Here is a 15095-nt window from a genome sequence, read left to right as displayed (position 1 = left end):
CTACGGGGGAAAAAGGGACCAAGAAAATTCTCTTGTAGAACAGGCACTGCTGCCAGACACTTAAAAAAATCTCACGCTCTTGGACAGTAGTCGTAATAGCTCATTCTTGCCCTCCTAAGATTTGTACAATAACGCACGCTGCTGCAGAAGTCAAAATTATCCAAACCGAAGCAAGAGTTGAAGGTATTTACTCAGTCTTATTTGGGATGATACCCAGTAATTACAGCTCCCTAAAACTAATCCAATTACTTCCAAGAATTAGTGAACAAAGAGGGGGAAAGACAGTATTTTAACAGCATACCTATAAGTAACAAGGCCCCAGTTCTCCATGGCACCTTTATAAAATAAATACAAAGGTTTATTGATATTGATACACACCTCTTCCTAAATGTTTAAAATTCAAATAAAATACAGTTCATCAACAAAGTGAGTTACTTTACCAGCAGCAAAGTCTGCAATAGCTATGAGATCAATTTTAGGAAGAGGGTAAGGAACATTGAAGTAGTCCTTATAAAAAGGCAGAGTTTTAGCAGCAACCTGTAAGAAATAAGAGGAAAAATGTTAACTTGGAACAACTGACAAAACTTGAAAATTTATGACTGACACGAGCCTAAGAAAGCTGCATACACAGGATTTCTTCCGGAAGTCCCATTCCCAGCATCCAGAGCACAAGTCCGGAAGACTCCCATGCTCTTTTTCTCCCAGGCTGTAGCCTACCCTTCAGTACTTCTCATCGTCTTTGGACCAAAGTCTACATCACCAAAGCACAACTGACTTAAACCATATTATTTTTGTTACTATAGACATCAGTTTGTCCACAGCTGAAATTCTGTTTCATAGCAAGCCCAGTCTCTCCGAGCCATTAAAGCAAAAAACCAACCAGTCCCACAAGCTTTGCATGGATTTAAGGTGACTGCAGAGTGGAGAGCACCATGTCCAGCTGTCAGAGATCACTACAGCCATAATGAAGTGACACTGAGTGCATTTACCTCTAACGCAAACTTTCCTTGTTCTGCTTTGCCAACAGGAGTGTAAACGCGCACTAAGACTCCGTCGAGGGACCTGGCCTCTACAAAGTCATATTCTCCCACCACAAATGCTACGAGATACGTTGACATTACAGGGGTGCGAGCAAACTTCACTTCCACCAGATTTTCATCGTCTGGGTACGGCTTCCGGTCAATGACATTCTTTTAACATGAAAGGGAATTTGTTAGTTTCATGGAAGTGAAACTGCATTACGTAATACATTTGGCTAACTAGTCCATCATTATGAGTCACGCATTTAAAATGAAAGGACTTCTTTTACCATTTTAAAACACAGATCACAATGTAGTTCCCCTCCTAACTAAAAATGCTCTGTCACGCATGGAGGTGCACTTTTCTAAGTTATATTCCATTACTGCAAAAGCATCTGAACACATCAGCTATCGACTGCTGTCCTCCAAAGAGAGTATTACCCACACCCCAACAAGGCACCAGGCCTTCACTTTAAATTCTGAAACAGAAACCATAACCATGTGGTCAGTGGACAAGGCTAGACTTTACAGGTAACTATGAAAGTTAGCTACTAGAATTAATTAAATAAATACATAAATTTTTAAAAGGCTCTTTTTAAACAGACTTGTTCTTCCTCAGTAACATTACACTAGAAATATGCGCACCATGTATAAAGTAGCAACCTGAAAATGCCCACTTGCATTTGTGGCAGAGGTACTTAGACTTGCACATTTTATCCCAGTTCTGCTCAGAAATTCTCTAGAGCAGAAAAAAAGCTTATTTATCTCAAGTGCTTATGTAGCTATAACAGCTATGTAAACACAAAGGCTTATTTTTTTTCCAGTCACTCTTAATCAAGCAGCACGTGGCTTGACATATGCTAAGACTTTTTTTTTTTTTTTAAACCACCACCATGGTTTGTACAACCTGTTTAGGTTTTGTGCTAACATCTGACAAAACGATTTCATATTTTTAAAAGCTTTTTCAATTTATTGCAGCTTAGTAATAACTAACAAGACAGCCTATATTCCTAATTCTGTCTGTTACCGAGACACACTATTAACTACTAAACAATCAGCTCATGTTACTGTGGTTTTATTTAAAACACTGTTCACTTGCACATCAAAAACTTACCATATTTGACAAAGCTACTCTGTCTTTAGGAACCACCAAAGAAATATCAAAAGTTGCCTTAATAGCAGGCTCATCCCAGCAAGGGAAAGCTCTGCGAGCATCAGTAGCCTGAAGGAAATAAAAGCATTAAAGAAAGAAATCACAAGAGATTGTGGCAATAAAACACACACAAAAATTCAGCATATTTTACAGGCAAGGAGTTGGGTGAACGATGGCTAGTGACTGGTACAGTTGCTTCACTGACACTCTTGACCTCCATCAGAGCATTTTAGTCTTACTTATTTCACTCTTGGTTAGGAAAAAAAAAAAAAAAGCAGATGAAAAGCACTCTGTGCTCTGATGGAATTCTACAGTCTGAGCAAAATTTAGCAGAGTCATGACAGGGGCAAAGCTCAGTCATGTGAAAGCAGAGAGGGCACCCAGGCGTTCACAGACCATACAACACAAGACCACCTATTTACATTCCGTCAGTAGACTGCACCCAAGAAATGTTCTATTTGTACTAGGCAAGTACTCCATGTTTTTATGTAACCAGGCAGATAACTATGAAATTACAATATGGTATAAAATTCTGTCATTAGGTCCAGGCTTTACATAATACCTGAGACAGAATCTGGCTCACATTTTGGATGTCATTAAGACACTGCGATAAAGGCAGAGTGCCCTACTGAAAAAATTAATATACTTCACAAGGGAAAGTTATACAGAGGTATTTGACCACATCTAAATAAACAGCTGTTCTTAAACATTGCAGCTATTGTATATACATGATGCATCACACATCACCATGATTCTTGGTCAGAATTTACTGACCTTGAAGTTGCAATGTAAAGGCTGCTTTTAGTATTACCCATCCACACCAACAGCAAGAAGCAAAAAAATATGGATTTTTGAAATTCACCCAGAGGGTATAGCTAAAGCTAGGAAATTGTGTCTTTGCTTCTTGTAAGCGTAACTCCTGTATTAAGGATGGCATTCCCTGAAAACAAAAATATAGCCCATACCTCAAACTGCGTGACAGCAGCATAGCGTGTGTCTCCAGTAGGGGTGGTATATTTACTTCGGTAAAAACCTTTCATTTTATCATTCAGCTCCCCTACAAAGTCTATCTTTAGCGTCCCTGTCCCTGTAATAGAAACAGATGGGACATTGTTATTTGCACGTGCCAGACAGAACATTTATTTGGTCTGGACCTTCAGGCCAGGCTACTCAGCTGGCCCACTGCCCTTCTGAAATAAGATGTCCCTTCAACTCACCCCGCCAGCCCCCCTCAAACCCCTTCACACTCCTCACACAAAATAAGCTCCAGCGGAGCAACGCAGGCAAAGCCAGACTCACCACAGTGTTTTAGCATTGATCGGAGATCAGGGCTGCTGCAGTACTCATTCTCATCTTCTAAACACAATGCAATAACTGGGAGAGACCTACCTTAAGCTATTTGAGAAGTCTGATCCTACAATCCTTACCTTTGAGTAAGGTTTGCAAAAATATATCAGATGGCTACTATGTAAGAACAGCATCCTATGAAATCTACTACAAAAGCCAAGATGGAGCACTGGCTGCATTCAAGCCCCTAAGTCAATTAGTCTCAGGATTTATTCTGCCCTCCATGTCTCAGTGCAAAAGGGGAAACCCAATCTTGATCAGAGAGGCAGGATGCCAATATTCCACAGAATTAAACACGGAAGTTTTATCACCCTAGAGTCTTTATATTTGTATTTGTCAACATGAAATAAAACCGCTTTATTCAAACTGAGGAGATGAGTTTCCATCAACAAACTCAGAGCAAAAACCTGTAGCAGTTTGCAAAGAATTAGTACATTCACACCTAGGAAAACATTGCAGTAATTCAGATTAGCTCATTCTTGGTAAGAGGAAAACAGATCATCAGTAGCTAACATAAACAGCTTCTGAACCTAACTCCCAAGAGCAGGTAAATAATTAGAGTCACTTCAGGTGCTGGAAGGAAACATCACCATTAGGGAAACAACATTTTCAATTCCAGAGGCTCACACAAAGTGCCTTATAGTGGACAGACTCCCTAGGGAGCACTACATTTGCAGCCAGAAACTTCAGGGAAGACAGAGCTGTCCTACCCTCCAGCTTTTTCAAATGCAAACATCTTAAACACATGGTGGAAGCCAGCAGAAAGCAGGAAAATAGCTCTTACCTTTCTGAAGAGTACTGGGAAAGGAGAGAGTAACCTTTTCATCTTCATTTTGATAGTTGAACCCTGTGGCATGTACCTCTGAAACAGAAACACAGACTACTTTGTTCAAAATAAGCCACAGAGATGTTTTTGTAACTCATGAACATTTAAAATTAACTGACTTAGCTGAATCTAACAACATGCTGTAGTTACTGAATAAATCAATGAAGATTTTGAATAACACAGAATGATATAAATGCAAAAGAAACACGACCCATTGCCAGAGTTCCATGTTCTGTTATCTTGCTTCAGACAAATCAATCTACCACATTTACACCAGACGATACAGCCAGACTCAAAGCACCACCTCCATGCTCCCTCCACCTCCACCGCACCTCCCGTCCATCAGAATGCTGCACTCGCACGTGGCAGGGAAGTCATCTGCTGCGCTCAGTAATGAAAACTGTACTGTTAAACTGTAAGTAAGTACAGTTTACTGTAAGAACAATGTCCTGTACAACACCAGGAACGCTGGTAACAACTCCTACAATCCTGACAAATGGTAAAGTATTGCACAAAACTCCCCCTTAATATTAAATGCTTACATCAGTGCAGCAGGATTGTTATTGATTAGTCCAAACAGGATACTTATGATTTAACTAATTTGTGGATCTCACTTTGAAAAGCACACTAATATCCACAGCAAGGTGAGTTTGTTTGGTTTTAACCACAAAGAAAAACACAAAGTTGATTTTTTATTTAAAATTTGTCCTCAAAACCAGGGACCTACCTTGAAGTTCATATACCATTCCCCAAGAGCATCTAAAATCAACCAGAATATTAAGCAGTATGGCATTTACACAGCATTGGATCTATTTGTAGATGCAAACATCCGAACTAGGAGGCCAAGCTAGATAGATGAGGGGAGGGAACTGGTACACAGGAATTAAACTGTCCTACAGCCTAGAGTAAGTGGAGCCAAGGGGAACACCCGGTATTGCTTCTTCCTTCCCAATTCATCCAGCCCCACTCGCCGCATCCGAGGTGATGCACATCCATGCTCCTTCAACCAAAAGAAATATCTAAAATAGCTACGTAGGACCTCACTTTGCAACTTCTGCTACCTATGCCACTCTATACACTACCACCACAACAACCAACTATTTTTAAGAAATGCAAATCCACACCAAAACAAACAAGCAATGCTTTCTACCACATGTCAGCATCCTGCACTACCAAACTTGGTACGCCTGGACACAACAATTCATTTTCCGCTGCAGACATACTGATGAATAATTCTAGATTTATAAATACAAGAAACGTTTGGCAGTTCAGTATCATTTTGAAAGACACAGGAAATGCATTCCCAGTACCAGCTACCTGTCCCATCCCACTTACACCACGCAAATCGAAGGGAACACACACCTAGGATATGGAAATGCTAGCAAGAGTCTAGCAACCTTTTTGGGTGCTTTCAAAATTGACCCATGAAGAAAGATTCAGTAAATAGTCTCAGTTATCTACTGAACAAGACACTAGTTTCAAATGTCACAGAAAAAAGGACAAAAAAGAATAATGGAAAGTGCTGCGATACAGAGATAAACATCTTAAAAGAGAAATGTACCACTATGTCAACTTCTTTATTACCAGGAATTCTGAATGACAAAGTTTATTTGAAGCAACAATTTAATTTACAGAATGACCCGCCTTCCACACTGAAGTATCATGACAAGAATCCAGGTATTCTGTTTCAGAGGCAGCCTAAGCACACTCACAGGATGTTCAGCTAACTTGTTGCATATGCAACAAAAGTAACTGGAAACAATTTGGTGTTTTTTTTAATAAAATTTAAAATGCTATTTATTCTGGAATAGTATGATTTCAGCCTTCAGTCAGACTAAATACCAACCTCTGCTCACAGAGAACATAAATGCAAAAACTGCATGAATGCATTAGTCTTAACTACTGGTTTCACAGTGCTCTGCTCAGCATTTAATCAGAGTTAACCACCATGCTAGGGTATGCAATACATAAATCCTTACAATAAAACAATTCTAGCTGGGGGCAGGGAGGGAAACATACAGAAACAAATTGAAGAAAAAAACCAACTTTACAGGATCAAGTAGAACTTTAGACTACTGGTCTGTACTGAGAAGTTCCAAGGATTTAAAAAAATAAGAGAGATGAGATAGACCATTTAAACAGAATACACGCCAAGGATATCAGAGTGCCAGCAAGTGTTGGACAACAAGCAACACAAAGTAAAGGTTTAGTTTTCTTCTTATAACTCTGGGGAATACTGAGGCAGAAAAGGAGATGTTATAAGAAAGCTCGAGAGAAGATATTCAGGGGAGCAATGTTAACGTACAACATATGAGCCTGAAAGCGGGCTTCCCAGCAACAGAGAGCAGGGTTGATTGCCGACTACATCGTTTGGATCCAATGAATTTTGACCCTGGCTATCTTTAGAGTTCAACAGACAGCAAACCTGTTGTTCTGCAACAGCATGTGAGTGACCTCGGTCTGAGGGAAGGACGGGCTGAATACCTGTCAGAAATTTATGTTAGCCTGCCTGGGAGGAATCCCACTGCTGGACAACCTGCAGATGCTGAGCTGTCAGCCTGTGGTCAGAGGCTAAATGAAAACCTGAGAAATGTCTGATAAAGATCAGTACAAGAATGCAGAAACACTTCCCCCCACGTACTTTAAAATGACCACAGCAAACCAAAACCATTTTTATCTTTTTACAACTTCTAATGGAAACAGCCTGATACCAAAGACAAACACCACCATGACTTCAAGATCATAGTTCTAACCTACTGAAACTGAGAAATACAGAAGAATGCATGTTATGCAGATCTTCTGCCAAAGGTCGACAATGAATATCAAATTTCGCCCTCCGCCTCTCCCAAATGTGAAGTCCTCCTAAGTGTATTTGAATTTGTAGCTCTGCTACTTTATAACCTTTTTAACTTGTACTAGGAAAACCATAGGAAAGATACTGGTAAATGTTACCAGTGCTAGAAGGAGGTGAAGACTTTCAGGTGTTTTCTTCCTCTGCTTGCAACAGCCTGAGAAAACATATTACCACATTGCAGAAAGCAACCTTGTTTCCAAAGAGCTTCTCAACCTTAATTTGACAGTGTTAGATCCCAATTACCCTAACATTAGAAACAAGGTTTAAGCAAGTTACAACTTAAATAGGCTGGAAGCAGCCATCTCAAGAGCAATGCTGTGCTTCCCAGCACATGCTCATCACAATCTCCACTAAAGGAGGCCGAAGAGTCTGGTCTTAGCCCGTGACTGCCCCACTTGCCGCGACAGCTAGCTTCTGAGGCACCTTCAAAGCAACGGCAAGAGCACACCTCAGACAAAAGGTAACAACTCATTTACAGCTTCACAAGACGTGTACTCACTGGGGACTTGGTGTCTAGAAGAGTGTCTTTCCATGCTCATCTCCAGCAATTTTTTGCAATTCTAAAAGCAGCTGCTTATATATCAATTTCCAAAACAGCAGAATATAAATGAAAGAGTCAAAGTTATATTATTTTTTTTAACTGACTATTCAGTGCCAATAATTTAATCCAGAGCAAAAGAACCATGGAAAGCCATCAACAATACTTTTTGTTAGAGCTTAAGAGAACTGCTTATAACAAAGATGTAATTGCAGTAAAAGGCTGTCTGAATTCCTAACAGCATTGAATACAAAAGCTCCTGAAGAGAACAACACAATTTTGGCAGCCTACTAACTTTGGAGATTTTGGCACTGCAAGGTTGGAAGTTAATCACTAGCACATTAGTACGCAGTCTGGACCAAGTCGCACGAGAAAATAAAAAGCTGCTAGTGCTCCATGTCTTTGGGAAAAAAAATGCACAAAAATCAGATCTAGCAAGCCTCCCAAACTCAGAGCACTGCATATCAAACTTTACAACAGCATTTTAACTAAATTACAGTCCTTCTACAGAGTACTACTTGAAATTGCACAATAATCAGACTGATACATCAATTAATGATCCAAATTTCTGTATTACATGCTTATGAGCGTGGATCCTAGCCAGAGGTTTTAGGAGTTGTCAGATGTGCATGTATTTCAAAGTAAAGACAAAGCCCAATGCAAGAAATGGAATTTTTTTCAAGTAGCCCTCATTCCGTGGCATGGAGAAGTCACAGGCAATTAAGGTATGGTGGCTCAATGAACTTGCATTCATCAACTGAGCTGCAGTGACTGTGTGCACTCTGCCTGCTCTATCTGCAAATGAAACACGTTAGCTTAAAACACCTACACGTTGATATAGCAATACCTTGTCCTCCTTCAGCATTAGCCACTGAACTATGCTGATGAAATTCCTGAGAATGCTAATGCTTTCGAGCCCTTTCACATCTTTTCATGTGTTTCAAACCAGCAGTTGTAAAATCCTTTAAAGAAGTCAGAAGTGCTCTCACACATCAGATATTCCCAACCTGTCCATGCCAAGGCAGCCCAGGCCTCCTTAAAAAAACGTACTGTCAAAAAATCTGTCACATCAAGTCCTCTCCAGAAGAAAGGATGAGGACGAGCTTTTCTACAACAAAGAAAGGTTTCACAACTGACTTAAATCTAGTCTGCTACAGGCACAGACAGTAGTCTCATTTTTCACATCTGGCCCCAGCTGCATGTCCCCATTCCCTTCCTTCCATTGGCACTCAGATACAATCATCAGGATCAGGAAGATTATCACTCTCCAAGCTGCTGCCTTCTTCCCCCCCACCCTTGTAGAGGCAGTTTTCAGCCCGTGCAGTTTCCTGATCCACATGGCTGCTCAATAGTGAAAATGTGAATGCCAACAGGAGGAAGGGAGGGAGGACACGCGTCATTGTCCCTTTCCATGGCAGCATGATTTCAGACTGCCTGACGATCACCGTGGAATGGGAGTGCTCCCAGGCCAAGGGAAAGCACTGCTTAGACACACTTTGGTCACACTGCTTAGCTTTCCATAAGCATTACTGACCTTTTCTTGTTGTTTTTAAGCATCAGTGAGACTCTGGTATAACTAGCATCCAGCACTACCATCCAAGCATGTCCCTACCATACTATGAAGGAAAAGACTAAAATAATGAGTTCCGGCCTTAAAATCTTTTAAAGGTTGAAGTACAGATCAAAGTTCACTCGACTACATATGCTAAACAAACACCACTATGGTTGCTTGTAATTTTCTATGCAAAATTGCCAATCACAACCCTCCAAGCAACTCTAAATTTAAAGAAGCTGCTTCAGATCCCCCAGTATCTGAAAAGCTTCCCAAACTAAAGACAATGTAATTCACTGATTATGACTCTATCACTATTTCACAGGTCCTTAAAAGAGAAATTTACAGGAAGCTCAAACTACTTAGCATTCAGAAAGCATGAAACTCAATCCCCTAAAACTGAATTTAAGAACCAACTCGCTTAGGAATGCCTTTTCAGTTCTTCATTTAGCTGAGCAAAGTCAACTACTTGGGACAAAACATAGTAGAGCACGTGCACACCTAAACACTAAGGCTGCACTCAAAACATTTGACTACAAATGCTTAAAAACTAGCTGGAAAAAACAAAAACAATTGCTCATTATAATTAGAGGGAGGAGTCAGGCATAAACGCAGCAACGGAAAACTCAGCCTTTTGAGTAGCTTTGTTCCATTACAGCATACCTGGCACAAACAGCAAATCCACAACCTCCAGTTACAACCACTACACCAGTTTTACAACGAAAAAGAGAATCTTTCTACTCCAAATCACTGCGTAAGCAATCTCTCCTAGTTTATTATTCACTATTATTTAATTGTGAATTACGCAGCAAATTTTTCTTTACTTTGACTTTAAAACTTCAGAGATCCTCCCTCAGCTTCCTGTCAAATATTGGGCAATAATCTGATTTCCTGGCAAATCTGCATTAAAATTCCAAATACCAAGTTCTACCCTCTGTTGTATCCATCTTTAGAAGAGTGAATGTGAGGGGAGGGAAAACACAGCCCACAGTTTTAGCTAAGATTTCTGTTGTACAAGCCACAGCGCAGTAGGCACTCAAGACTAACAAGAATTACTAGGAAAAGAACAAACTATCTGCACAAAAGTCAACAAATTACTCCATAAACAAGGTGAAAGGTATCTGTTGAACAAGGAGGTCTCTTTTACACAGCTGCTTTTTGGAACAGAACTACACTTGAAAGAACGTAAGTGACCGATTATCTTTTGTCTCACATTTACAGACAAGTGTGAGGCAAATTCTTCCTCACTGAGGTACAGAACTAAAAGAGGTAACGATTCTTCACCAGAGCCTTTAAAGGAGAAAGCATCACTCACTTCTCACCCGTTTTCAAAGATACTATATGGGTAATTGGTACGAGGCTCACCTAAGTAACTAAATCCAAGTGATCTGGCCGATATTTCTGTTAGTTCATTGGGCTGTGTTTCGTGCTCTGTTTTTGAGACCAGTTATACAATTACCATCCAAAAGCTGTGCACAATAGAAGCATTAGTAAGACTGACTTGATCTGTATCAACAGGTGCCAGCAAATAGTCTGCCAATTTCATGCAATTTTACTTCCAAAGCCATTATACTAGTTGGCAGTTTACCAAACTGAAAGATGTTTTAACCCCATGAAGCCTGAGTATAATAATAAACACGCAACAAAACTGTGCCTCAAGTATTTACAACACAACAGTTGAGAGGTGAATGTCTATACTATAGCCAGAGTGCTGTACTCGTGTTCCTCTGTGTCCAGAGTGCCACATTCACAGCTATCTGAAAAATCTGAATGAAGGAATTTAAGCCACAGAAACTCAGTTCCCATGTACTTGGTTTTAAGTCTCCATGAAGCTTTACTATTAATTAATTTATTATTAATTTACTATTTGAGGTTACAAGGAGAGTATATCACTGTTAAAGAATAGAAAAACAGACCCCTATGACAGGGAAATTAGCTCTGAAAACAAAGATAACACACTGAAATAGAGATTATCTCTATTTTATTTATTTTTCCTGATTTGACTTGAAAGAGACTGTATTCCTAGGTACCTTTTCCATTTATTTTCATTTTTTCAATGTCAATGACAAAATAAAAAATTAATAGGTGGTTTGGGCCTATGGCACAGTAGTAGATGGCACAGACTCCAAGCACACTCTGCTATTAGCATAACTCTCGTTATCGCCTCATTACTCAGTATAAGAAATAGCTCCAAAGAGCGCTTAGCAACACAGTGCATCCAATCAACTAAAGATCACTAACGGCAGCAGGACTGGAGCACCAGGGTACAACCCAGGAGCCCGAATCCAGCACATAGGAAACAGCGCTCTATTCTTTCACTATCGAAAGTCGGTGGCCAGGCTCCAGGCTCTTGGGTAATTCTCTTCTCTGCCGCCCTCTCTCGCTGCGACTGCGCTTCCTGCAGTGAGCTCTACTTTTCCACAACACACCCACCGAACGCTGCTTCCTTAGGACAGAGCTCCCCAACCATCCAAGCACCGCTCAGCTGCTCTCAACTGCACTTAAGCAGCCCCCTGGTTTCTTTAATACTAAATTAAAAGTAAAAGAGGTCAAACCAATTTAAATGCCAAGACTCACTGCAGGTGTTCCACTTGTCACATAAGAATCTATTAGCCGTAGGAGAACGTCACTGCAAAAAGAACTGAAATTGTCCCTACCAAAGAAAATAAAGATTATTTTTTTTCTTCTTCAGGTGTTCAAACACAGCCCTTGTCTCAAACTTTACTCAGTTGTTACATAAGCATACTAGAGGAGTCTGAAGCCAATCAAAGGAACGCTTTTCTCCTATCATCAAGATCACGCTTTTAATTCACAATCATGGTTTTAAAGTGCTCCATGACATCACTGTGGCATTTTCCGCACAGAAAGGGAAGCTCCGCAGAGCCTTTTGTCATCTGAAGGACTTAAGAAACAGTCATATGCAGCAGACCAAATAGCTACTGTACTTGAAATAGCAAAGGCTCCATAAAAACCAGAAAGGATTTGCACATTATTAGACCATTACTCTGTTTCAGGAGCTTATTTTTCATGCCTCAACCACTTCATGCTTCAGCTGCTAAAACTTTTTTTGTATCTGCCAGACCTCCTCAAAATATAAATGGAGAAGATGTCAATGACTGTAACTATGTGTTACAAACAGGTACTGCTTCTTCAATTTCTCCAGTAACTTTCACCCTTTGACTGAACTGGATCCAAGTCGTCTCCTCTACACAATCACCTTTTTCAGTGGTGCCCTACACTCTGAACATCTTGCTACATGTCAATTGTCTTCTGCACTTTTGCAAATCCTTCCCTCTCAATGAGTATTTCCTACTGCAGGCCATTACTGATGCATTCCTTATCTAAGCCCTTGTCACAGATTTTGTCAATATTACAAAGTCCATAGGTACAGATCATGTTCTCCCAGAGTTATCTGGTATCAAGATAATCATGTAAAAACAGTCAGACATCCTTATGCCTACAACGCTCAGGCATGATGGAGTAGAACACAGACTTCATGGAACCTTCAGGTGACTTTTTAAAATCTAATGAAAATGGTAGTGATGAGAAGAGCATGAAGGTTAGTTTTGGCTTCTAGGGGTAGGTTAGCTTACCACACTATTATGTAATTTTGCAATCAAAGTTGTTAACTGTTGGCAACAGCACCTCATGTCAGAAATGAAGCGGATTGACACATAAAAACTCCAACAAAAAAGCAATCCTACCTTCATCTCCTTCTGGCGCATAGGAAGCTGTAATAATGTCAATGTCAGCACAGTTCATCACAATTTGGTTGGTTGCCTGTTTCACCTGGAAGAGAAATTTGACGAGCATTAAGAAGAAATAGTGTTCCCTACCCCCTTGAGCTCCCTTCCCACCTCCCTTTAATCTGAAGAGCCCTCCATCATCAAGTGTTTGCAATAAAATTTAGGCCTCAAGAGTGGTAAAAAAAGAAAACTATATTCCACCGACTGCTCTCGTTTGTTCCGAACACGCATACTTGAATCATGTTCAAGTCATCTAGGCCTACTTATCAACACTGTAAATTATTTAAGGGAATGAACTGCCTGTTAAAAATTGGTATGAAAGCTTGACAATAGGGCCCTTGTACATGCCTGGGAATCCAAGACCAATAAAAATAGAGAGCCTGTAAGCTTCCTTTTAGAGATGACCTACAGGAGACTATAGTAAAAGCCTCTGAATGCAAACTTGCATCATTCAGAGATGATCAGAAATACAACCTATGGTACTGTGTTCTAAACTGTCGACTCTATAAGAACTTCTTAGGTTGAAAACATCTGCCAAGACATTTGCCTTTACATTTTCCTGAAAGCTTTCCTTCTGCCAGCTCTTGGCTACACACACTTTGCTTTATTTAACAAGTGGCCAGCTCCCAGCGTAGTAATAAACTGTCTCGCTGTGCCAGATTTCTATTTGGATGCAAGCGCTTGAATACAGAGGAATTCAAATTAAATATCAATTAATTACAAAGGGGTAAAATATTTGGGAATTAAACTAGGAATTATTTAGAAACTTATGGCTGAAACCACTAGAATCATCGCACTGGATTGAGCTGGTAATCCTGCTAGTCCAGGATACAATTTTTGGCAGTAGACAACACCAGTTCCTTAAATAAAGGAGCAAGAATTTCTATAACAGCCAACTGAAGTTTAACATATGCACAAAGGAACTGCTTCCTACCCCAGACAGTAAGTTCCTTAGAGTAGAAAGACATATCCCTTCCTTGGTTTTTCACTATTGTAAGTTTAAAATGCTTTATTAATGCCCGTACCCATCACTATCCATGTTTGAACACAGTAGCAGCCAACCGGACCTCTCTGTGATGGAAACTGGCTCCCACAAATGAAGAGCTTTGCCCTGTCACACAATCAGCAAATTGCTCTGCATGCGTGCAACAGCTCACCATTCAAGCATCTGAATGTAAATGCATTTATCACAAGTAAAGCCAAAATAATAAGCTAAAGTGTCATAGTTGAAGCGGATACTTATCCCTCCACCATAAAGGAGCCAGTATCTACGCCAGATGAGTAAATGGAAGCAGATATTCAGTCCTAAGCCGTTCTGCCTAGGCTTGCTGAAGGAATGGTTCCTTAGTCATTGTGTACATAAAAGCCAAACTGAAGTCCAGTCAGTGATAAGAGAGGCTTAAGAAATTTAAATGTACAACTTAATAGGCTTACCCACATCATAAGAACAGTGCATCTAGTCTAATAATCTGTTAACCAAAGGGCTAATACCAGATACTCCAAGGAAAGCCAACCCCCATGGTGGATGGTTAACAAGACAAACCTAACTCAGAAGTTTCATTCTAACCTCAGCCACCAACTTCACTTCTGAAGCCTTAAACAGAACTGTTTGTATAATAAATATTAGGTAAGGGCTTATACTTTTTGACAAGCATAACTATTAGTGAACCTTTCCAAATCCTGCCTGTCAGTCACCCTGCAGCAGGGTGTCTTACAGACCAGTACAGAAGAGCTGCCTTGTTTTCACCACGTTGCCTCTTTATAGTAATAAAACCAAAACAATGTTACCTAATAAATTTAACCTGATTCTAAAAACAACATGCTTGCAAAGCATAAAAGAAGCAAGTGTAACAGCAGGAGTGACACAGGTTAGATTTCTAGTAAAAGATTCACAATCTGAAAAAATATTTTTTTTCCCCCCTCTAATCTGGTGTGCATGAAACTAAAGGATTACAACATTTCCCAAAACCTAAGATCAAAGCCCAGCAGTTTTCATCACAATATTAGGGTTTGGGGTTTTTCAAGGTCTTCTAAAACACAGAAAAATCAGAACGAGAAAG

At 40.0% G+C, this 15095-nt stretch overlaps 1 protein-coding gene across 1 annotated transcript in view; it reads right to left on the bottom strand.

The window, feature by feature from the left end:
- NPEPPS (aminopeptidase puromycin sensitive) overlaps positions 1-15095 on the bottom strand; it is a 38282-nt gene that overhangs the window by 15664 nt on the left and 7523 nt on the right. The window contains exons 2-8 of the mRNA XM_037410942.1: positions 12994-13078; positions 4304-4381; positions 3138-3259; positions 2134-2241; positions 990-1190; positions 441-537; positions 302-335 (exon numbers count right to left, since the gene is read on the bottom strand). Of these exons, the coding sequence (XP_037266839.1) occupies positions 302-335; positions 441-537; positions 990-1190; positions 2134-2241; positions 3138-3259; positions 4304-4381; positions 12994-13078 (725 nt within the window). The remainder of the gene's footprint in view (positions 1-301; positions 336-440; positions 538-989; positions 1191-2133; positions 2242-3137; positions 3260-4303; positions 4382-12993; positions 13079-15095) is intronic.

This window comes from Falco rusticolus, chromosome 18 (assembly GCF_015220075.1).
Source record: "Falco rusticolus isolate bFalRus1 chromosome 18, bFalRus1.pri, whole genome shotgun sequence".
NCBI lineage: Eukaryota > Metazoa > Chordata > Aves > Falconiformes > Falconidae > Falco > Falco rusticolus.
This window is presented reverse-complemented; position numbering and strand designations above follow the sequence as displayed.